The 24,090-nt window shown below is 42.2% G+C and overlaps 3 protein-coding genes across 3 annotated transcripts in view; 1 reads left to right on the top strand and 2 right to left on the bottom strand.

The window, feature by feature from the left end:
* LOC115391637 (NACHT, LRR and PYD domains-containing protein 12-like) overlaps nucleotides 1-24,090 on the bottom strand; it is a 435,710-nt gene that overhangs the window by 131,669 nt on the left and 279,951 nt on the right. The window lies entirely within an intron of this gene.
* On the top strand, nucleotides 4,464-12,639 carry LOC115391255 (vacuolar protein sorting-associated protein 4A). The gene is made up of 11 exons (XM_030095374.1): nucleotides 4,464-4,654; nucleotides 7,460-7,571; nucleotides 7,854-7,998; nucleotides 8,407-8,468; nucleotides 9,391-9,510; nucleotides 9,811-9,967; nucleotides 10,097-10,245; nucleotides 10,361-10,442; nucleotides 10,591-10,810; nucleotides 10,897-11,037; nucleotides 11,446-12,639. The coding sequence occupies exons 1-11, from the start codon at nucleotides 4,634-4,636 to the stop codon at nucleotides 11,545-11,547; spliced, it is 1,311 nt and encodes a 436-aa protein (XP_029951234.1). The 5' UTR covers nucleotides 4,464-4,633; the 3' UTR covers nucleotides 11,548-12,639.
* On the bottom strand, nucleotides 11,560-17,381 carry LOC115391262 (cyclin-dependent kinase 10-like). The gene is made up of 14 exons (XM_030095385.1): nucleotides 17,250-17,381; nucleotides 15,778-15,850; nucleotides 15,629-15,700; nucleotides 15,452-15,554; nucleotides 15,254-15,335; nucleotides 15,077-15,144; nucleotides 14,801-14,853; nucleotides 14,310-14,379; nucleotides 14,135-14,194; nucleotides 13,534-13,657; nucleotides 13,262-13,401; nucleotides 13,105-13,157; nucleotides 12,892-13,021; nucleotides 11,560-11,693 (listed from the first exon to the last, which is right to left on the bottom strand). Exons 1-13 carry the CDS (start codon nucleotides 17,337-17,339, stop codon nucleotides 12,921-12,923), a joined length of 1,089 nt encoding a protein of 362 aa, XP_029951245.1. The 5' UTR covers nucleotides 17,340-17,381; the 3' UTR covers nucleotides 11,560-11,693; nucleotides 12,892-12,920.

The following is a 24,090-nucleotide window of genomic DNA, read 5'->3' on the forward strand; positions in this document are numbered from 1 at the left end:
CTGAAACACAAACGCAAAAGCGATACGGTTTTATTTGAATCATTGTCGTGTAAACAGGCCCTGTGTCAGATGGTGATGAATGACGTCCTGTGGGGTTATGATACACGCAAAATGTCTTTTGTGTGTGTTTGTGTCCTGATTTCTGTGTGTGTATCGACATTTGTTTCAGCCTACCTTTGTGCATCAAATTTTGTGTGTAACATGTTTGGTGTGTGTATCCAAAGCTGCTCGGACCTGTAAGTATCTTCTCACCTGATTGGATTTGGGTCTTCTGCCATGTCAGAATTTTAACCCTCAGTCTGGACTTGCAGGCTCACATGTGTCCAGTTTTGTCTCATCCTGTTCCCGTCATGTTATCAGTGACACAGTGAACCTGCCAGTCCACGGCAGGGTAAAAAAAAAAAAAAAGACATAAGCTTCTGTCATGGCAGAAACACCAACTTCTTGTGCAGAGACATTTATTGTCCTTGTGTCCCAACACACACTGAACATACACACAGTCAAAATCTGTGTACACAAATACTAACACACAAGTCAGTTTGCTACTATAACACACAAATGCACTCATGTCTTCTACACACTACCATCAAGTTCCTCTTTTTTCTGTCTCATAACCAGTAAACCGGCGACTTCATGTTCTACATGTTTAATTTCTGCGGTTTTGACCATTTCTGCAGTTTGTTTGTTTGTTTTTTTGTCTTTAAAGGTGCAGTTTGTAAGATTTAAGCAGTACCACATGTGTGCACTGGGTGGCAGCAGTGAGTCGTCTCATCTGCCCTCCAGTTCTTCAGAAGTTACACCTTCAGAGTGTTCTCTGATGCTTCTTCTGTGGTGGCAGTGAGGACGGAGTAGCTCACTGCACCACCTCGTGGTTCAAAGTGGAATTACAACACATAAGACGGCTGTCTTTCACATGACTCTCCGTCTGTTGCTTTTTCAGTATTTAGTTTGTTTTTGCATGCCTTCAGCTTAAAAAACAATTCCTTGAGTGATCGGAGATCATACTTTACACGGAATGCAACAAACGAGTGTGAAAACTCCCACAAAATGTTTTAACGGCTGAGAAATGAGGCTGTCGAATTGAGATTTATACAAGTCAAAGAAAACTGGAGTGAGAAACTTTACAGAAAACTTGGAACACTGTCCACCAGTGTCCGCTGTGATGTGCAGCAGGATCACAGAGAGGGTCCATGGAATTACTTACACAGCCTGAGACAATAATGTTCTCCTCTAATTTGTTATTTTTAACCTTTTAATTGATCATTTCAGTTCTTTGTTGTTTTTCATTTCTTCCTGATTGTTTTTGCTTATGTTTTCTTTCTTTTTTGGCTTCTCTGTGACTTGAATTCAGAATCTGATTGGTTTTGTCTCATGTTGAAAATTTTCTTTTTATCCCTGTTTGAAACATCAACAGAAAAAAAACAACAACAAATGAACCAAAAGTTCAAGCGGTCAAACTTCTGTCTCACAACTGTTTGAACTCCTGAATTAGTTTTACTTTCACTTCCTTTCCATGTGGTTGTTAAATCTAAGGTCAGCTGACTTTATTATAGATGCATTTTGGTTCTTTTTGTTCTCCGTTCAGTGACTTCCCTTCTGCTGTGAGTACAGACCTCGGCAGCAGGACTCTGCTGAAGTCGTGCTGCCACCTTCTGCTGCTCACTGCTGTTCCGCGCAGCTCTGCGTCCTTAATGAAACAGTGGACGGCATTGTGCTCTGTGCTGCTCGATGTTGCATTGTGCTGCTCCGGATTGCATTGTGCAGCTCCTTGCTGCTCGCCGCTGCGTTATGCAGCTCCGTGCTGCCCTGTGGTCGCTCCCTCCAGTGCAGACTGTGAGTTGCTCTTGGAAATCAGACAAAAGTCCCATTGTCTGGACTGACTGAAACATCAGGAACACAAGATAAATCGTCTGTCCTCAAAGGAACAGCTCTCTCTCATCTCCGTGACCCTGCGCTTCATGTCCTTCACTCACTTTGGGGAATTTTTTTTTTAATCTAAAATAGGCCGTCACCATGGAAACATTAACTGAGCAGGTTTAGAAACCGAAATGGGCCGAGAATTCAGGAGAAATAACAAGGAAAAGACTTTTAACAAGACAAATGACCCCAGACCAACGGATTTACTGCAAATATTCAGAGATTGAAGTTTAAGATGATTCTCATCAACTCCTGGAGTCATTGTGGAAATCTGCAAAAGGCCCAAATGACACATTTTGAACAACAAGGAAATGCAAGAAAACAAAACATGTAAAAAAAATTGTTTATATATATATATATATATATATATATATATATATATATATATATATATATATATATATATAATATATATAAGTTGATACACTTATTAAAATTTTTAGCAAAAATGCTAAAAATATCAAACAACCACAAAAACGTTCTGCTTATTACCAGAATTTACCCAAACTAAATGGACAATTGTCAAAATTGGGTTGGATTAAAAACTTTAAAAAAAAAGGATGTCTAATTACTATATTGTGACCTATTAGGCAAATGAAAAATAAACGTTTTCAACAAACTCAATGAAGAATTTGGAAAAGCATTAGAAGGAATGGTTGAAGGGAAAAAAAAAACTAAAAATTGAGTGAAACTAAAGCAAAACTAAGGAACTCTAAAATGGTTAAATATTTCAGCCAAAACTGTTTGTGCTTTGTGGGAGTTTTCACTTTGATCGCTTTGTTAACGTCACCTCGCTCTCACCACTGTAATCTGATTCCAGCCTGCAGGCCGTCCGTCTCTTAAGCTTCGTGCACTAAACCCGAGGACCCCGCTCCCCAAGCCTGTGAATGTACCCCTTTAACACCCTTCTCTAACATGACGGACCCGGTTTTTCTTCTTGTCTATGCAAAGCAACACTTGAGAGAAAGAGGGAAAGACTTTCTCTTGTCTGTGGAACCAAAGGTCCAAGGTGTGGCAGCTGCGTCCGACACAATCAAACCTGTCATATGCAAAGTATTGTAGACTTCTTCACAGTATGTGTACCCTGTATCATAGCTCTGTAGTAATCTCATGTAAATACAGACCAATAAAACTCTTACAAACTACTCTGGTGGATGTGTCACTCAAAAAGAAGCTGATTACTGTTTCTTTTTTTTAAACTGTAGCGGAGCCACTGTTTGTAATGAGCATCTTTTTTAATTTTTTTCAGACTGCATCAGAAATTCACCTCATTTGTTGAGTCTGTGAGGTTAAAGACCGTCAAGATCACACCTGGAACCAGGGAAGCTGATTTCGCCTGAATTGATTTCATTATCCTTTTGATTTTAGTGAAGGGGCTCAAAAATAAGATGGCCTGTTATAGTGTAAAAATCACAAACGTAACCTTAAATTGTTTTTTTTTTTGTTTTGTTTTTTTTTTGCTTTCCAATAAGAGTAACTGCTGTCCTTGACACATTAAACAACATCACATATCAGCACCAAACTGAAGAACTGAACCTGCAAACATCATCAAACAGGCCAGAAGAGAAACGATGTGTCAGAGGATGGTTCAGATTATTTTCCCCAAAACAATCAAAATGCAACAATTTATTATCAGTTATCACAGAAGCTCCACATTGCACAAATACAAAAAAAATTAAACATTATTTGAAATGCTATTGACAAGAAAATGATACAATAATAAGAATTTATAATGAAAACATGTTCATATTCACAACATGTAATAAATGACTGACACACAGAAATAGGACATGCATGAATGCATCTTTTCAAATGAGGATTTTCAAATTTCATGTAATTGTAAGAGGGTTTTTTTTTTCTTCTTTTCTTTACAAAGCAAAATAAGTGGAATTGTTTTCTATAGGTTTTTTTCCCCCTGTGGTCTGCTTCCCTCATAATGTCCAAAGTTTGACAGGGAATAGTAAAGTCCTGTTGAGTTTTTTTAGTCTTACAGAAATAGATAAATAAATGTGAGATGACGAGAACAGATTATTGAAACACACACACACAGAAAATCTAGAAGTTTTGAAGTATCTTAGGGACATGAACATCTTAAGGAGAACTGATGTGTTTCCGCTAGAGAGAAAGATGACAAAAAGGGAATGCCAACAGAGTTTCATCGAATATGGCTGAATTGAAGCAATGTAGAGCAATTGGCAATTGGAGCTGAATGTTTGTTTTGAGGAGAAAAACTGGTGAAAAAAAAAAATATTTTCTCTGGTCTGCATCTTCCAGGGCTGTTTTATAGTTGAAGTTGTAGTACTAGAATCTGGCGGCTAGATGGAGACAACTCCTCTTTTAATCTGAGTTTAACCCATGTCAAAGTCTTTTTCTTAATATTTGACCAATCCACTTATAAATTTGAATTTTATCCTTGCGCAATGTTTAGATTTGAATCGTGACTAAAGGTATACAATTTAATAAATATTTCAAAAATGAATTCTGATATTTTTTTAGGTTTCCGTACTTCCGGTGTTTTACTGTGAAGACCGGAAATGCAGTGTTAGCAATAGCTGGCCGTTAGCCGCAGTGTCGTTGTGTTTTCTTCTGGTCATGTCGCGATCGAACCGGCTAGTTAGCTCACTGCGCCGCTAGCCGCTTCACCTGTTCGCCGCGCGCAGCTGCTGGAGGCCCGCGGATAGAATCTGGAGGACGGAGAGCGGACGACTGAGATGAAATGACAACGTCAACATTACAGGTACGGCTAGATGCTAGCAGGCTAACGTTAGCGCCCAAGCTCTCCCCCGCGGAGGAGGCCGTAGCGCGCACGCAATGAGCTGAGGAGACTGGAACGCGCACGTCAAGGCTTGGGAAGCAATTCACATTTTTGCCTTTTTCTAAAGAAAAAAATTCAAACCGAAACTCCTAGTTGTATAATTCAATATGTAAATACAAACATTACTATTGTATCATACAAGATATTTCAAAAAGTAGAAAATATATAAAATATATAGAAACAAGCTATTGGCAATAAATGTGTATTAACTCTGCATCCAAATTAAAAAATGAATTTGTAACCTGTTAATGAATAACTTATGTCCATCGCAGCTGCGGATTTTTCACAGAAAAAGTTGAAATGAGATCAGTGTCCATGAATAACTTGGAATTATGTGCAGGACAGTTCAACCTGATGAACACATTGTTTTAATGACTTTGCAATTTCTCAGGATCCACCCATAATGACCCTCCTTCAGCCTAATTCTGTTTTTTAAATATATCGAAAATGTGTAAATGGTTAGACGGAGGTTCAGTTCGCATTTTGGGATGGATGAGAAGCTCAAGCTCCTCTATTGGGAAAATGTTAATGATGAATTCATGAGGCAGTTCAGAATGCTTTACAATAGCTCTTAAATTTTTCTTTGTCTTTATTAACCTTTGAGACAGGTTTTAGAAAAGCCCATCTTTCTTTTCATATGTGTTTTCATTCACATTTAAATCACACTTAAAAGCAAAGCTTATTGATGATCAGTGGTTTCTATTGCAGATTCATCTTGCGTTATGTTTATTGTCATCATTAAATCTGACCCAGGTTTTTCTATGTATGTGAAGAGAAAACCATTTCAGAAATCTTTACAAAATCTTGGTGGGGTGTAAAGTCTGTGCGCGCTCCCGCGGAGGAGGGGCACAATTATCCCTGTGCAGAACTCAGTGAAACATCTTTCAGGTCAAACAAATAAAGGAAAATCATCAATATATCTGTGAATAACATGGAAAACGCTTAATATTGTTTCTAGAATACAAAAAAGACTTCTAATGTACCATATAAGGTGTCGTTTTTTTTTTTTAATTTTTACAAGTATTAACTTGCTGATTCCTAATCACAACAACGATGCTAGCAGATCTGCTTCCCAAATAAACCAGTAATACTAACGTTTTTCTTCATAGGGAAAATATTTATCCATCTCAATAGATCGGGGAGTTTCCTCAGATTTATTAGACACAGTTGAGGCCTCAAGGAGTGTCTTTAAAGGCACGGTTAGGCGTTTCTGTTGTCGGATGATAACAGCTAGCTGAAGCTAAATGCTAATGCAGCGTCAGTGTGGCTTTAAACAGCTGATGCTAACGCTGTTAGCATGTGCGATTTACAGTGAAATTAGCGTTTCACGCAGCTAAACCAACATTTATCACAGAAAGTGTTTGAATCAGCTAGTTGAGGATTATATCGGTTATAAGAGACGCTGTTTGGTGAAGGAGAGGCTGTTTCTTACGGACCTGTCACCGTGGTGCGGGCCCGTTAGCTTTACTCATCATGACACCGAGCGCCTTTTAAACACGTTTGGAGCACAAATTCGTGTTTTCTATTGTTTTAATGAACATCAAACCTTCTAGATCAGGTGTTTGGGGTTTTATTGTTGTCATGTGCAGGCTGACAAACACGTGTTGGTGTGGTTTTATTTATTAATCTCCCACCCAACAACACAATCCTTCAGCTGCACCCAGAGGCTCATCTTCAAGTAAAAATATGTAATTTTACAGATTAATGTCACGTTTTACTATCCCCAGATCTTATTTTACTTTGAGATCCTCTTTCCAGTTGTGTCCACGGCAGATCATATCTGGATGGAAATTAAGTTTATATTCTTTTTTTCGAAAACTGTTCTAACTATTTCCCCCCCATCATTATGAAGTTTTCTGTGTTTTTCACACATTTAAAGCTGATTTACTTTTAAGTTTTGTGACCCTGACACGTTTTATCTGATATAGAGGGAAACTATCAATATTCTGAAGATTTTAGAGGAGGATTCGAATCAATCACAGTCAGATTGCCATAAATCTTCTGTTTGTAAGGTGATGTATTGACACTATTTGGAGTAAATGTTAGATCCAGCTAAAAAACTGTCCAGTTTAAAAACAGAAATCAATGCCACAGTGTGGATATTAAATGTTTTTCTGGCTTTTCTGTCACTGTTGTGGACTTTTCATGCTGCACATTGCAAAACAACCTAAAGGGAAAAACAATTACAGTGAGGACTAATAGGGAATTAGAAGAAATCTTAATAATTAGGATTACCAAACAGAAAATATGAGATAACAAACTTGCATTTATATTAGAAATAACAGCAATAAATTAACAAGTGAATGCATAAAAAAAAATAAAAAGCTTCATTAATTTCATTAAACTTAAAAGTCTAAAATGAAATTCCAATAAAATTGTTAAAGATTCAAAATAATTGATTAAATAAATGAATATAAAATTAATACAGATTTTTGATACGATGTCAAACAAAATGAACAAAAAACATTTCAGGAATAAAATGTTTTTCTAAATGAATCATACAAAGTCATGAAAAAATTAAAATGTAAAAGATCTGAATCTGATGTATTTAATGTCACCTCTTCCCTGTTTCGTGCCTTTAAAGCTGAGATGTCAGACTCGGTTCAGCCCAGACTGATAAAATCCTCTCAGTAGATTCTGCAGCCTCCCGGTGTTTCCTCTCCTCCCGTCCTCCAACCCTTCAGAGTTCCTGTTCAAACTTCTCTTTGCTCCTGCTGTTTCCCGCAGAAAGCGATCGATCTCGTCACCAAAGCCACCGAGGAGGACAAGGCCAAGAACTATGAGGAGGCTCTGCGCCTGTACCAGCACGCCGTGGAGTACTTCCTGCACGCCATCAAATGTGAGCGGGATGTCGGGACTCTCCCACTTTAGCTGCGGTCACAGAGGAATCCATCTTCATTACTCCTGATTAAAGCTTCGTCTGGGATCGTGTGCACATCAGGGAGAATTCAGTCAGATTGATGATAAAATGTGATAAAATGATCAGGCTTTTTCTGCTTTTTTCATGCTTCTTATCTGTGTTTGATTTTTTTGTGTTTTAGCCAAAGTCCGAGATGATTCTAAAAACAAGCTGAACCCGTAGATGTTGTTTGAAATGAGTGACGGGAGCGTTTCCTTCCAGATGAGGCGCACAGCGACAAGGCGAAGGAGAGCATCCGAGCCAAGTGCATGCAGTACCTGGACCGGGCGGAGAAGCTCAAGGACTACCTGAAGAACAAGGACAAGCAGGGCAAGAAGCCCGTGAAGGAGGCGCAGAGCAATGACAAGTGAGCCCAAACACACACACACACACACACACACGCACAGTCTTGTATTTCTATCCTTGTGGGGACCGTCCATTGACTCCCATTCATGTCTAGCCCCTAACCCTGACCCTTACCCTAACCCTAACCCACACCACAACAAAGCCTAACCCTCAAGAAATGTTTTTGCACTTTTACTTTTTTCAGTAACAACAACATGGTCAAGAAAACACTGTTTCTCCTACTTAGGACCGGAAAAAGGTCCCCACAAGGCACGTCGTTCCACGTTTTGCTATCCTTGTGGGGACATTTGGCCCCGACAAGGATAGAAATACAAGAACACACACACACACACACACACACACACACACACACACACACACACACACACACACACACACACTTGCGCTCACGGTGTGTTTGTTTGTGCAGGAGCGACAGCGACAGTGAAGGAGAAAACCCGGAGAAGAAGAAGCTTCAGGAGCAGCTGATGGGTGAGTCTCAGGCAAAGGCAGCCGCTGTCGTAGTTCCTCGGTTTGACCTGATGGTGGCAGCGTGACGTCTCGATGAGATCAGTGATTTAGGGGCTGAAAACACATTTTTCTTTCTGGCTTTCCAAACATCCAGAAATCAAACCATTGTTTATTTTCCCTTAAATCTGTCGTAGATAAATGACTTTACTTCATTCATGGTGTGTTGAATTGATCACAATCTACATCGGAGTTGGGCAACATAAGGCCCAGGGGCCACATGTTCCCCTTTGTTTCTGCTTGACCGGCCCTCAGAGAGTCACTGGTAATTCCTCAAAAACATTAAAAGTAGTTATCATGGCTTTATTCCATCTAAAAGAGTCACATTTGTTCATGCTGTTGGTCATTATTGCATTATGGGTTGGATCCAGCATCTTGCCCGTTGAAGCACTTAAAAAGAGCTGCTTAAAATCAAGAAACAACATTGCTGCATTATATTCAGTTATCTTGTGCCACTGCATCGATGCAGAGTCGCCTACATCCACCTCAGAGAAATGATTATTCAGCACCTCTAGCAGAGCAGCAGTTGCTCATTAGTCATGTGAAAACTCTGCTTTTTATGAAGAGATCTTTCTTATTGAGCAAAACTCAAGTCAGCTGCTCTGTCAGATGTCAGTAGTACTGCGACTTTTTCATGTGGCTCTTTGAGAACATTGGTCTGCATGGAGTTTATTTTGAGGTTTGACCTTTAGAAGCGCTCAGACTCATCTGGGGAGTTTTTCTTCTTTCACTTTGTTAGTTGGAGCGTAAATCTCTTCTTAAATCCTTCAAACTGCTACAGGTTATTTTGTACACAAGTTTGTCTTTATATCAGTCTGATTTGAGTTATGAGTTTAAATGTTTGCGCCTCTCAATCTGAATTGACTAATGAATTAAATGGCTGCAGGTGCGATCGTGATGGAGAAGCCCAACGTGAGGTGGAACGACGTGGCCGGCCTGGAGGGAGCCAAAGAGGCCCTGAAGGAAGCCGTCATCCTGCCCATTAAGTTCCCCCACCTGTTCACAGGTCGGTTCGTTAGTCTGGCTTCAGAAAACAAAACTTTACTGAAACGAAAACAAAAATGAGGCGTTTTCACCCCAAACGTCTTGTAAACGGAGCCTCGGTATGAAGTGTGAACAAACTTTAGCTGCAAAGTAGAATCCTCAATAGATTGGTGCTTTGATTGTTTTTTTTTCTGCATGAATCGGTTGAAATGAGTCCTAATGTTGAGCCCAGATGTTTTCTTTTGTTTTTTAAACATTCCGAGTGAAATTTGAACGAGTGCAGTCTCAGCGTTTTGCTCACTGAAACCTGTGCGGTCTTCAGGTAAACGGACCCCCTGGAGAGGCATCCTGCTCTTCGGACCCCCGGGGACGGGGAAGTCCTACCTGGCCAAAGCCGTGGCCACCGAGGCCAACAACTCCACCTTCTTCTCCGTCTCGTCCTCCGACCTCATGTCCAAGTGGCTGGGAGAGAGCGAGAAGTACGTAGTGGTTCAAACGAGGCTTCACTCTCAGTGGAGCAGTGTGACCGACGTTCTGTTGTGAGGTCGTCCTCAGAGTGTGACCTGTGTGTGTGTGTGTGTGTGTGTGTGTGTGTGTGTGTGTCTCAGGCTGGTGAAGAACCTCTTCGACCTGGCTCGCCAACACAAGCCTTCCATCATCTTCATCGACGAGGTGGACTCGCTGTGCGGCTCCAGGAACGAGAACGAGAGCGAAGCCGCCCGACGCATCAAGACCGAGTTCCTGGTCCAGATGCAGGGTGAGTTCCTGTAAAGCTCCCCGAACCGCCGACACTGGGAATTCCCAGCCGCAGTGAAGGAAGCACGGGTCGTCCGCCTGGACGGGTCTGTCTGAACTCTGTGCTGCTGCTGCAGGTGTGGGGAACAACAACGACGGGATTCTGGTGCTCGGAGCCACAAACATCCCCTGGGTGCTGGACGCCGCCATCCGCAGGAGGTCAGAGGTCAACACGGGACACCTGTCACACTTTAGAAATATAAACTATTATTGATATATTGATGGTTTAGAGGAGAGAACAAAGGGGGCTTCTTGAGGGTGTGATTCAGCTCCGATGAACTCTAACCTCTCGGTGTTCCTCCCTCAGGTTTGAGAAGCGGATCTACATCCCCCTGCCGGAGGAGCCGGCCCGCGCCCAGATGTTCCGCCTCCACCTGGGAAACACGCCGCACAGCCTGAGCGAGGCCGACCTGCGGCAGCTGGCGCACAAGACCGACGGATACTCCGGAGCCGACATCAGCATCATCGTCCGGGACGCCCTCATGCAGCCGGTCCGCAAGGTGCAGTCAGCCACACACTTCAAGAAGGTGAGCACGCACACACACACTGACCTATAACCACTCAACACGATAACGTTCAAAACACACGGGTGTTACTCTTCCTCCTCCTGCAGGTTCACGGTCCGTCCCGGAGCAACAACCAGGTGATGGTGGACGACCTGCTGACCCCCTGCTCCCCCGGTGACCCCGCAGCCATAGAGATGACCTGGATGGACGTGCCTAGTGACAAACTGCTGGAGCCCATCGTCTGCATGGTGAGATAAAAACCCAGCAGAGCTCAGTGCTTCGTCTGATTCACTTGAGCATTTATATTACTGAAATTCCAGCCCGTCTGGAGACGCTTCAGGTTTAGCTGTCAGTCAGATTCAAGTTTTCTGAGACAAACTTCGCCACCTTCTGGATTTATTTATTCAGATTCTGACAGCCAAACAGTTTCAAAAACATTTATTACAGCAGTTTGTCCACAAAGAAGAAATCCTGGCAAAAACACATTTTCAGAATGTGAATGTCAAAATAAGAGCAGCAGAAGGCTTTTATTTTATCTGTAAACGTGAAAAACATCAGGGAAGTAAGTGAAGTGACGTTCATGTGATCAAAGTGTGTGATTGCTCCTATGCGCAGCGTTCAAATCGTGTGTGTCTTTGTGTGTTTTCTCGTTCCAGTCGGACATGCTGCGCTCCCTGTCCACCACTCGTCCCACCGTCAACACCGAGGACCTGCTGAAGGTCAAGAAGTTCACAGAGGACTTTGGGATGGAGGGCTGAGAGTCGGAGCGCCGCCCCCCTCCAGAAGAGTCACTGCATCCTCCTCCTCTTCCTCCTCCTTCAGTTCACTACACGAACTCTTCATCCTCCGCTCCGAGCCGACTGAAGGACTGTACACTCTGCTGCCGCCGTGCACTTTTCCAGGACTATTTGAAGAAAGAGGTTGTTCAGTTCTCCTGCCAGGCATGCGGGTGTATGAGAGAGTGTGTATGAGTGTGTGTGTGTGTGTGTGTGTATGTCTGTGGGTTTTTGTTTTCTTCAAGTCAGTGTCCAGGTGTTCCAGAGCTCCTTATTTTGTTATTTAATGAAGAGAAATCCTCCCGTCGTCGTGCACAGCAGAGACGTGTCCGACCCACAGCAGCAGAAATAAACTGACTGAAGCCGAACTGCTCCTGTTTTCACCACTAGAGGGCGCTCCCCGCAACAAAAACTTCACATTTCAGAGAATGGCTGAGATTTTGGAGGCATGAAAACCTAGAAAACGTTTTTTTTTTTCCACAATTTTAAATTAGAATGTATGAACTGAAGTAACAGAGGCTCCGATTCAGTTTTACACATTTCAGTAAATTTTTCTTTGCTCAATTTTCTGTTTAATGAAAGATTTGGTTTTTTTTTTAGTCTGAGTAAAAAAAAAAAAAAACTGCAAATTTATATATTTGCAAAGTCACAAGAATGTCTTGATTTTTTTTTTTTTTGCTCGCCATAAGAACAAAATTTCCATCTATCCAAAATTGAAATCTTCACTGATTTTTAAGTGAAGTCCTCTCAGTATTTAACCAAGTCTCAATCTGTGAATCTGCATATTTACACAGTTAACTCAAGCTTCCACTTTTTCACTTCATGTTAATCTTTTACAACAAACTCTAAACCTTTCCTGTTCCTCTTTGATGAAAAGTTGGTTTTATTTATTTTTTTTGCACTTTAAAAAAAGACTGAAAGCTAATGTTGGGAATAAGCTGTGAGACTTAAATTGTGTTTACCGTCTCTTTAAAGTGTGTGTGTGTTTTCACCGGACTGAAGGTTCATTCTTTAAAAAAAAAAAAAAAACTGAAGGTGAATCAAACTCCAGCGGGTCGGGTCGGGCACGTCTCCGAGTCTGCCGGGTCGCTCTGTTAGCTGCAGTCTGTTTACACTTGAAGTATTGTTTCCTGCTGTGAGAGGCCTGATCAGGCCAGCGTGTGTGCGTGTGTGTGTGTGTGGGGTCGGGTTCTAACCGTCCCTCCGCCAGCCATGTAATTAACCATTACGACTAATTTAACCTGACTGAATAAAAACTGACATTTCAAACGAGGCTCGTTGTGAGTGTGAAGTGAAGCCGGTGTGTGTCGGGAGTCGTTTCCCCACCCGGGCGCTCGCCATCACGGACGCCGTCGTCACACTCGGCTCCTCTTGGCCGCCCGGCTGTCGGCCGGATTGGGAGCGGCTCGTCTGTTGCGGTGGTGAGGAAACGTGGGCATGAGCTCAGGCTCACAGGCTGCCGACAGAACGGAGAGACCGGATTAGAACCCGGGACGGCGCACTGCCAGTTTTCAACCTCCGACATGTTGAAACACTCACGCAGAGGTTTCTCCTTAAAGTACGAACTCTCCAGGCTGTCTTTGGCCGTCGCTCTGAAAAAACAGACGACATTTGAACAATTTCGCATCGTCTCGTCTCATCTTTACTCGCCTGCTCGATGTGCGAACCTCCGGATTCCAGAGCGTCTCCAGATTACCTGCGCTGAGGGTCGTACATGAGCAGCAGGTTGAGCAGTCTGTGTCCAGCATCAGACAGCCAGTTGAATTTGTTCTTCAGGTTGTTGTACGGCTGCTTCCTCAGATTGTACTGACCGATGAGAGGCAGCTGAGAGAAACCCTGAGAGAGACACACACTTCAAATAAAAATGTTTCTTGAGTAAAAAAAACAAAATCGATGTTTTAAAAATCTATTTGCACTATGAGTCGATTATAAAGAAAGTCCATTTTCCGTTGGGAGGCGGAGTCTCACCGGCCAGATGTTCTCGTTGGGCGTCCCCAGCAGCTGGACGATCAGGTCGACCTGCTGGATCTCCGACGTCCCCGGCAGCAGAGGCTTGTGGGCCAGCAGCTCGGCCAGGATGCAGCCCACCGCCCTGGAGGAAACACCGCTATGAGGACGTAACCATGCCGACGGCAGAGGCAGAGAGCCTCCCTTCTTCGTTTGTGCACAGCGATCGGCGCACGTGATGGCAAAGTTCAGGCTGTGGTGATTTCAAATCGGAGGATTTTCAGCATTTTGTCTTTCTGAAGTCAGAATATGAAAATGGGAAAATAATGAACTGTTACATCCTGATGATAACGGCTTTAAGTTCTGTCTGAAATCCCTCAGATCGTCATTCATAGGAAAACAAATGAGCTGTTTTAGTCTGAGATTGAAGCTTTATTTGATTCTGCTGTTTAGTCTCTTCTAATCTTGTAGCTGTTTCCTGGATTCGCTTCAGTGATTACAGATCAAGACGGATTTCCACAGTTTTGAATGGTGAAAGCTTCTTGCAGTGAAAGATGAAAATGTCTAAAATGTAGGAGAATTTTCAACATCAAGAAATGCGTGTGTGTGTGTGTTTGCTCACCACATGTCTAGAGCTGTCGTCTGGCTCTTGGTGCCGAGGAGGAGCTCTGGAGCTCTGTACCTGCAGCAGGGAGCAGGAATGGAGGATTACAGGGAGATTCCAACGGAGCTGCAGACGTTTAACACACACACACACGCACACACGCACACACGCACACACACCAACACACACTCACCACAGCGTGACCACGCGGGGCGTCATCGGCTGCTGAGGGATCCCGTACATCCGAGCGAGGCCGAAATCGGCTGCAGGAGGAAGAGGAGTGTGAAGAGACACACACACACACGGTGTGAATACACTCTGCAGGTTCTTCATGAAGAACATCAGTGCAGGTTCGACTCAATCTGATCTCAACTTAACTGCACCAGAAAAAATACATTTTAAGAGAAAAAAGAATTCAAGTACATTTTTCTACTGTTAATATGAAGCCGTCACTCTCATCTCCACGGCAACCTCACGGCACGGAGACGGTAAATACAGTGTTAACGTGAGTCATTTTGATTTCACTTCTAGAAACAGTCCCATGAGGAGCTCCGAGTTTTAATAGCAATGAAAGAGGTCAGAGGTCAGCACTGACCTGCTTTACCCTGTGTGTGTGTGTGTGTGTGTGTGTGTGTGTGTGTGTGTGTGTGTGTTTAATCAGATTACAGCAGAGTGATGACTCACCGATCTTCACGCAGCCTTTGTCTGTCATCAGCAGATTAGACACCTTCAGGTCCCTGATAATGAGGAGGACAACCAGTGAGCTCCCGCACACACACACACACGCACCACGCACACAGAGACACATAAATACACACAGTCTCTTCATGGTCCAAATCTGCTCCAAGAAAATGATCCAACAAGAACTTCAACATGCTATCAAAACCACATTAAACCTGCTAACATGTCACACAACATGCAGAAATATTGAAACGTCGATCCAGCAGGACAGCGTCTGACCTGTGAATCATGAAGTTGTGGTGAAGATACTCCAAACCTCGGAGCAGCTGGAGGACGATGCACTTCACCTGGGAAGCAAAAAACACAAATAGAAGAGGAGTGAATTTCACTAAACACGGTCAAAGCTGCGTGACGGACGGTGAGGGTTGGGAGTGGAGGCGCTTTACTCGGTTCTACCTGAGCCTCGGAGAACGGCGTGTCCATGTTCTCCAGCAGGCTGGCCAGATCCTGCTCACAGTAACTCATCACCAGGAACAGGCTGAGACACAAACACCAAGAACTCAAAACCAGTCAAGCTAAATCAGCATCAACAGTACAACAGCTGCAATAACAGCTGGATAATACAAATCCGCTGAGCCGAAGCGCTTCATGTACCTCTCCAGGTGGCTTCCCACCACCACCTCCTTCAGCTCCACGATGTTGGGGTGTCTGAGTCTGAGCAGCAGGGTGATCTCCCGCAGGCTGCTGATGGGGATCCCTGACAGGAGGAAGCACACAGCTGGATCAGCTGGACCCCCACGCAGCTGGAGAACATCTGGGGTAAACTCTCACCGTCTTTCTCTTTGTCCATGCGGACTTTCTTCAGAGCCACGATCTCCTCGGACTTGGTGTCTCGAGCTCGGTCTGCAGGGAGGAAACGCAGCGGTTTATTTTGAAGTCCCGGGAAGTGTCGCAGAGCGGACGGAACGGCCACCACTCACACACGATGCCGTACGTCCCCTCGCCGATCCGGTTCAGCTTCTCGAACTCTCGGACGCTGCGGCAGCTCCCAAACTGCAACACAGGAGATTCACAGGGATCTGAGCGCGGGTTTTGCGATTTCACTTGAAAATGTTGTCGTGTAAACAGGAGCTAAGCTTCGACTGCCAGGGATCAATTTATTAAAGCAGCTGTAATACATGTCCGAAGCCTCCATGAGTCAAAACTAAAAGATTTATGGTCTTCAGACTAAAGTGGATTCAACTTGTTAAATCAGGCGCTGTTCAGACAGGTAAGCTGAAATTAACTGATTGATCAGAGGATTAGGAGCCGCCGGCTCTCAGACCTAAGCGGAAAACATCTCACATCAGACGACTAATCTCAGGATTGTGACTGAGCTCAGGACGAGTCTGCAGGACGAACGCTGGAGTCTCAGGCTTGTCATGCAGGTCAGTGGGAGCAAGGAGATTAATATTTCAGCTACACTGGAGCAAACTGACAGAAGAGCACTGATTCGATCCACAAAGTCTACAGAGATAAAGAATGACTTGAATGTTTACTGTTCTTCATGGCTGTATTGTCTGACTGTAGTCTGTATACAGACCTGAGCAGGTTTTCATGTGGTTCTTCAGAGTTTAAGAAACTGAAGAACCACAGTGATCAGTGCAATAAAACCACGTCAAATTGTTCTCAGGTAGCTCACAAAATAGCGATTTTGTTATTTACAAGATTTAAGAGGCAGAATGAAAAACAAAAGCATTATGCATGTAAATCTCTTAAGATTATTGCATCTATAAAATCACTTCATCTGTACCTGACTCATTTGTTTCACACATTTGGTGAACCACCTGAAGTCAAACATGCAAAGCAATTTTCCTATTTTCATCAAGCTGAGGTTAAATAAAGCAGGACTCTTAAAATTATTTTCAATTTCGAATACAGCCGGACTGTTTATCGGGTTGAATAATTACGGAAAATAGTTTAGTCGTTTTATGAGTGTATGTTTCCTCTTATTTCTGGAGTATTTACTAAATGACTACAGTCGTAAACGGAGTCTGGTGCCACGGACGAATGAATGACGCCCACAACTCACTTTAAAAAAAAAGTAGTCAAACAATTATATTACAGGAGGACACCGCTTTAAGCGACATTTCTTTAAAATTCATGAATCAACTCGGTAATCGGCAAATTACATGTAACTTTTAATAACAGTTTCGTTAGCCCCCATGCTAATAGCTAGCAGAACCTGCAGAGAAACACAGATTTGTAAATAATATTACCCCTAAACATTAACTTTTCACTAAATCAAATGTAGGCCGATTTTCTCATTAGGGTGTTTGGTTTCATATAAGTGTGTGAACTCTGTGTTCTGCGTGTTTATTTTACCACGGTTGTGCAGCCCAGTAATAAATGAGCGGATTCGTGGATGAAGTCTGGCTCCCACCCCTCCCTCACACGGAGCTCGGAGTCTTACCCGGTCATTCTGAGGCACCGTGAAGGTTTTATTGTCTTTAACGGACTTCAGCCTTATGGGCTCCGGTTCGTCCTCCCCGGCGGCCTCCATCCTGTCGCTAAAAAAGCGTTTATGAGCTCAGGAGAGGAGAGGAAAGACCCGTCGCTGAGATCTCCAGCGCCGCCGCCGCCATCAGTGTTGGTGTAGCAGTCAGCGGGAGGCTCAGGCCAACAAAGAGCTTTCCCGGAGTTTCAGCTCAACTCTGAAAACTGCAAATTCAAAGGTTACATGTTACAACAACTTCGATTTTACTCCACATAATCACCTGAAAACGAAGCATAGAGTTATGTAGGTTTAGTATTACTATCGTACGTTCAAAGTATGAATTATTCCAACAAGTCTACTTTAATCGTTCCAAGTTGTGTTCTTTTTTATAATGAGCTGTTTCCATTTTTAATAAATCTGGTCCATGTATTTTTAAACCATCTGCACATCCAGGTCTGATGTAATGTTTCATCAACAGCATGTCCTCAACCTGAGCCATGAAAAACTGAACGGTCATATTTGTATAAAACCTTTATTTATGGTTTTGCAGCTGGAATTCATTAAAAACAACAAGACATGACCACAATAACGTTTTTCTTCTCACCAAAACATGACATGAATATTTCTTTTGATATTTGAAGACAGGCCTATGTGACAGATTGACATTATTGTTGCAAACGCACACACACAACTGTATAACAAAGATTTTTGATATTAACAAATTCTAAATGTCCAGTGATCAACAGAAACACGTTCATGTGAATATTGACAATATTATATTTCTCTCACTTATCACCCTTGTTCCTGAAATGTACAAGAATAAATTAAGCTATTAAATTTAAATATTGGGATTTTTTTTTTTTAACCCAGTGTGAGTGTTTCTACTGTATGTGGAAGCCTCTCTGGATTTACCTCCTGTGGAGTCCTGACCGTCACTCCCTGCTCACCAGCTTCTTCCCCACCACGATGGGAGTGGAGGCCGGCCGCCGCTCTTTGACGGCGTCGGCGATGGTGATGCCGGACGGCGTGGCGTAGACGTCGTCCCGTGACGGGGCCGTGATGAGGATGAGCGGCTGGCGTGACGAAGGGTCGGCCGGGTCGCACTCCGAGGTGGGCTGCGATGGGACGGCTCCCTCTGAAACTGAAAGCTCTGAAACATGAGTCTGACAGAACAACACGCTACTGTCCCTCCACTCAGAGATCACTGTGAATCAGCTCAACACTCTGGGTTGAAAGGTGAAGCTGAACGAGCATTACTGGAAAGTATGTGCATTGAAAAATAACAGTGTCCGTTAAGGCCTATCAGTGTGGAGTTTGCATGTTCTCTCAGTGTGTTCCTGACCTTCAGCTGACCCCCAGGTCAGCTGATGTGAATGTGCTGAGCGGGGATCTGCAGAGTGTGTGTGTGGTGCGTGTGTGTGCGTGTGTGTGTACATAGATCAACAGCACCTTTTTTAATGGATTGTGCTAGTTTCTTAAGAGCGTTACTGCTGTGTGAACACAAGCAGCCGTCCAGGAGAAGCTGAGGATGATTAACATCACAAGTTCATGTCTGTTCATACTTCTTTTCTTTTATATTGAAATAAAATTTAACATTCAAGATTCTATTAACGTAAATTTATTTAAAAAAAATTGAAAACAGATTATCTGTTTTAACCTTTTAACCATTTTCAGATAATGAAATAATATTAATCTTCTTGACACAAAATCACGAATTCCCCACAAATATCATATCAATAGATTTATCAATCCAGTAAAAATTACATTAGCCTTTTCACCATACTGCACATTTTATATCGTTTTATTTTCTTCTATATTCCTCAAAATACTTAGTTTATTGCATTTATTTGCACATATTAAGTCTTGTAGAGACATAATGCTTATACAGATGCCTGTATCTAAACATGTTTCCTTTTGGAACTGAAATTTCAAACTGAAATTACTCATTTGAACATTTCCAGCTCCAAAAACTCTCTGAAGTGGATCGTCTCCTCACTGTTAAACAAACTATTGAACATTAGTTCACCATTAGACTGATATATTTAAAAAGGATCATGTATTTATACTTCAGTCAACATATATCCAGTTACAAACACTGCTAATCCTATGTGAGCTAACTGTGAATGAAGACAACCTTCAGAGGAAAAAAACTTCATTTAACTTCTTCCAATTTATCAATTCAACGGATTAAATATAAATTTATAAAATGATGCTGGTTCAGCTGCATCTGTAGAGACAAGTTTGCAAGAATAAAGAAGCAATGTTTGAAAAGCTGAACCGCTAAAATGGAGACTAAAACAGCTAAATAAAAACGCAGACAGTAACACACACATTCACGTCTGCAGCACATTTAGAGCCACTAAACTGCTCCTCATTTTTAATATTGATCATGTTCTGGAGGTCAAACTTACAGACCGCTTGAGCTGCAGAGGGTGTGGTAGAGAGATGATGAAGGAGGCTGATCACACTCTCCCCAGGTCAGTGATGTTGAAACGGTGCAAGTTCCTACCTGAATCGTCACTCTGGCTGGCTGCAGACCCCATCGGGCTTCATTCAGTCTCCTCACACATCAGGCCCGTGGTTTTGCCCCTGGCCCCGCCTCCATCTCCAGGTCCTCGTCCCCGCCCTCCGTCTGGGTGACTGAGGCTAATCCTGCAGGGCGGCTCGCAGCCAAGAAAGAAAGAGATCCAGGATTTAAAGTGCAACCAGGGACAAGCTCCACAAACTCCAGTTCCAGCTGAGAAAAGAAACTCACCGCTCGGTTTCCACAGCGTTTCCCCTCAAAGGGCCACAGTTTCTCCATAATAACCGCAAAATGTCTCTGCTCACCCGGAACGTTACGGCGAAGACCAGTGTCCCGTACTGGACTCTGTTATTTAACTTTTACATCATATGAGGGGTTCCTAACAAGTAACCAATTCATCACCATCAAATAAACTTCTGAACTTCAACAACAAAACATCTGACTCTGGAATGGATGGAGTGGTACAGAGGGTGGATATATGAATGGGATGGGAGGACAGACAACCAATGGACGTATGGAGGAATAGATATTGGAAGATGGATCAATGATGTGAACAAATGGATGTTGGATGGAAGGGATGGATGAATAAAAAGAGTATTACTGATGGAAATGAAAGAATGGGGGGCAGGATGAGTCTGTCTCCAACACGTTCTGAACAGTGGTACTGTTACTGCTGCCTGTTTATTCCTCATTTCTTCTCATCTTTTTCACTGACGGTCGACCTGCTGGGGGCTCTAAAGCCCACCGTCGAAGGTCCTCCACTTGTTTCTTCGATCTCCTCCTCCTCCATCTTCACGTGTCAGAGAAAAACAAAAACACAAAGATTATAAACTGTTTGAGTGGAGTTCTCCACTTTGCATTATGTTGCTGCCAAATTCAGTTATTGATGATTCTCGCTCTTCCAGTGACTTCAAATCACTCAAATCAGAGTGAAAAATAAAACTCATCAGCAGGTGGAGATGACCGATTGATGGAAATGGTGATTGTTTTTCAACTGGGGGGAAAAAAGGTTGATTCTTATAGGAGGAGAAGAGCAGCTGCTCAGCTTTTCTTATGCGAATCACATACTAAGATGAGTCAGCTGCTTCCTTGTCATTTTAGAGGTCGACTTTGTGTTTTCATTCTTCCTAATCAATCCTTTTGTGATAATATTGAAAGAGTGTTAATGCTGAATGTTCAAGAGCTTACTGTTCTCGTGTGTGTGTAGCGGAGTGTCTTGGTACCGGGATGTGAAGACGTAGGCGGGGATGAATGTTCAACTCTGTCCGTCTTCTCCAAATCTCCCAGCAGTTCGTCCTGAAGAGGTGATTCCGGATTAACACATTCAAACCACCTAAGAATCTACATCTCTACAATTCATTCTCCAAGTTTTCTCTTTTTTTTCGCTCATTTCTCCATCTATCAACAGACAATTTTAATGAAACTTTCTGGTGTAAAATACAGTGAAATGCCACAGAAAACTGTTACAGCTGTTGCATTATGGATGTTTTTACAAACCCTGACAGCATGGCTTTGATGCGAATGCTAGTTTTCTAGCTTTCATGGCAGCATCACTGATTTTCAGCTCGGTCTCAGTGTTGTGTCTGCTAATGTCAAGGATTTTTTTTATTAAATAAATCAATGTTTTCTTTGAAATTTTTCAGTTCACTTGATGGTTTGGCCGGATTGGAGCCTCTTGCCGGCCGGTTTTTAACCCAATGACTTACGTTTGACACCCCTGGATTAGACAATCGACAATAAAGTCTGTCTCACCTCACAGGAAATAAACTGTCAATGTTCTTTTCAGGAAATACAAAAACAGGAGCATTATTGTTCTGTATTGTTTTTCCTTACATCTTCAAACTCCACCTGCAGTATCGTGTTGAAGAACAGGTTGATGTATTATTGTGAGGTTGTTCTGCTTTTCCTTTGGTATAATGCAGAAGGTCTATGATAAATAGTGTTCATTGATATAGTAGTTAGTAATATTATTAGTAGTAGCAGTTGTACAATTATAATTAGTATAAAAATTATTATTAGAATTATTATAATCAGTATATTATTATTAGTGAAGTAAATTGAAGAAACAGGTGTAAAAATTATCCATTTTGTAAGGCAAAGGGGTGAGACGAGGTAAGCTTCAGCTTACTCCTTTGTTAGCAAATTATCATTGTCTGTTGTTTTTCTTTTCACTGGACTATTTAATTTAATTTTTAATTTAACCTTTATTTATACAGCTGACTCCCTCATTTTCAAGAGGGACCTGTCGAAAAATAGTTCAAAAATAATCTTTAAAAATTAAATCAAAACACACAATCAAATCGAAACTGTTCTTTTTCTTCTGCTGTCTTCGTGAACTTCCACTTTCAACTGTCTTTCTTGACAAACAAAAAACACACCTTATGCCTGAATTCATTTCAGACTTGACCTCGGCTGTTTTCATGACTCTCCCTCCCAAAGCTGAGTGTTTGGCACACACTTTTGATTGTCTGAATAACGAACCGAAGATCAATGAAAATTTGTTGGTGAAACCTGGAAAAAAGCTAAACTGTTTATTTTATTTCTTGTTTTTTTTTTTTTGGGGGGGGGGGGTCGCCTGTCTGATTGAACTGTGCCGACGTTAACTCATAAATCGATGAAAACAAATCAACAACGTCGTAAACACAAAGTATCGATTCAAGCTAAACTTATTAATGGTTTTATGATGAATAAAGACTAGTTTCCAAACTGTTACTTAGAAAAAAGTGGAAAAGAAGTGTGATATTTGCAGCTAATTACCTCCGTTGTACTCCCCCATTGCGTTGGCTGCGCTCTTATTCGTGGACGTTTAAATTTGGCGGCCTCGTGAAGCCGCAACGCCCCCTAGCGTAATATGGTGGAATTACACAGAAAATCTGGTGACTGAATGAATTAAGTTGGTCCAATTAAGGTGAATTGGAAAAAAAAGTACAAATTGAGTCAAACAACTACATTAATGTAGGTGTTAACAATTGAAGCATTTCAATTAAGTTGGTCAAAGTATTTCCATTTTTCAGTGTACTCATATAACTACGTAGTTCGAAAGTATTTTTATGGTCATGGCCAGGAAGTTACGTTTTCAGTGGGGTTTGATTGTTTTGTTGCAACATAACTTAAAAAAGTTATGGACAGAATATGTTGACATTTCAGGAAAAATCTGAAATGGGACTAGGAACAAGGGATTATGTTATATTAAAAATAATTCTTAAAGTAATCTAAGCTTAATTTCAAGGAACAGTTTAAATATAAATAATGTCTATTGTTTATTGGAAAACTTGTCCAAATATTGTGTTTTAGGTCCTGATTTGAAAGAAGTGAGAGGTGAGAAATGAGGTGATGAGCGCAGAAATGAAAAGCTGATTCACCTTCATGAGGATCAACCCTTGGACTGTGACTGAAACATCAACATCAGCAGCCTTTATATTGCAGCTTTTCTCCCGGGTGTTTGCACTGGCTTAGCTCAGTGGTTACTTCCTCTGACACTTCATCCTCTCGATGATCCTCAGTTCTTCCCTCATCAGAGGGATCAAACCACGGGTGCTGTCCAGTGTCTTTTCATTTCTCTATTCATGCTGTACGCACCATACTGGAACGCAGATAAAACACGGACAGAGAATCAGTGACATGTCATCCTGTGTGAGCACTGCTCATTATTTAAGTCTGTTTTCAATCAACCTTCATCAGACTCCTGTGATTTTATGGCATCCGTCATGCTGTTAATTCCATGGTGTTCATTATTGGTTCATTCCAGTGTAAGTGTACGATGGGCCAAATAGTTTCTTGTCAATATGTCTCATCACAGTTCTTCACTGTTCTGACAGATTACTTCTTCAGGCTCTTATTGACTCCAATAATCATCTGGTGTCGACTCATCTTCTGAACAACATTTCGTTCAAATCTCAGTCAACTCGATCCTTCATGCATCGTTAAAAATTCACCACATCTGTTTTCTATACATGTATTTATTGTTGAGGTTCTCCTGAAGTACTGGGATAATGGTAGACAAATATCACACACAGACTTGAGGATTATCAGAGGATCAAGTTTAGAGACAGTCAGGATAATATTGTCAAGGTCGTAACTATGAAGGATCACAGGGGGAAATCACTCTGGTCTAACAGTCTTCCTCGTCTTCAGGATGAATTTCACTCCAGTGAATTCTGCACACACACACACACACACACACACACACACAGACTGTTGTTAAATATAACAACGGCCTGGGATGCAGAATGTGAAATTCTAGATGTCTCTCATCTCCGTTCCGGTGGTGGTGCAGCATGAATGCAGAGAATG

This window comes from Salarias fasciatus, chromosome 7 (genome assembly GCF_902148845.1).
Source record: "Salarias fasciatus chromosome 7, fSalaFa1.1, whole genome shotgun sequence".
Lineage (NCBI taxonomy): Eukaryota > Metazoa > Chordata > Actinopteri > Blenniiformes > Blenniidae > Salarias > Salarias fasciatus.

Bases quoted from the DNA above. Each gene is read 5' to 3' on its own strand.
- LOC115391255 (XM_030095374.1), top strand. From the start codon at position 4,634: ATGACAACGTCAACATTACAG. The intron at 7,572-7,853 runs GTGAGCGGGATG...GTTTCCTTCCAG, and splicing joins CTTCCTGCACGCCATCAAAT to ATGAGGCGCACAGCGACAAG. The intron at 9,968-10,096 runs GTACGTAGTGGT...TGTGTGTCTCAG, and splicing joins TGGCTGGGAGAGAGCGAGAA to GCTGGTGAAGAACCTCTTCG.
- LOC115391262 (XM_030095385.1), bottom strand. From the start codon at position 17,339: ATGGAGGCCGCCGGGGAGGACGAACCGGAGCCCATAAGGCTGAAGTCC. The intron at 15,145-15,253 runs GTAGAACCGAGT...TTTGCTTCCCAG, and splicing joins CGCCGTTCTCCGAGGCTCAG to GTGAAGTGCATCGTCCTCCA. The intron at 13,658-14,134 runs GTGAGCAAACAC...TGTTTCCTCCAG, and splicing joins ACGACAGCTCTAGACATGTG to GGCGGTGGGCTGCATCCTGG.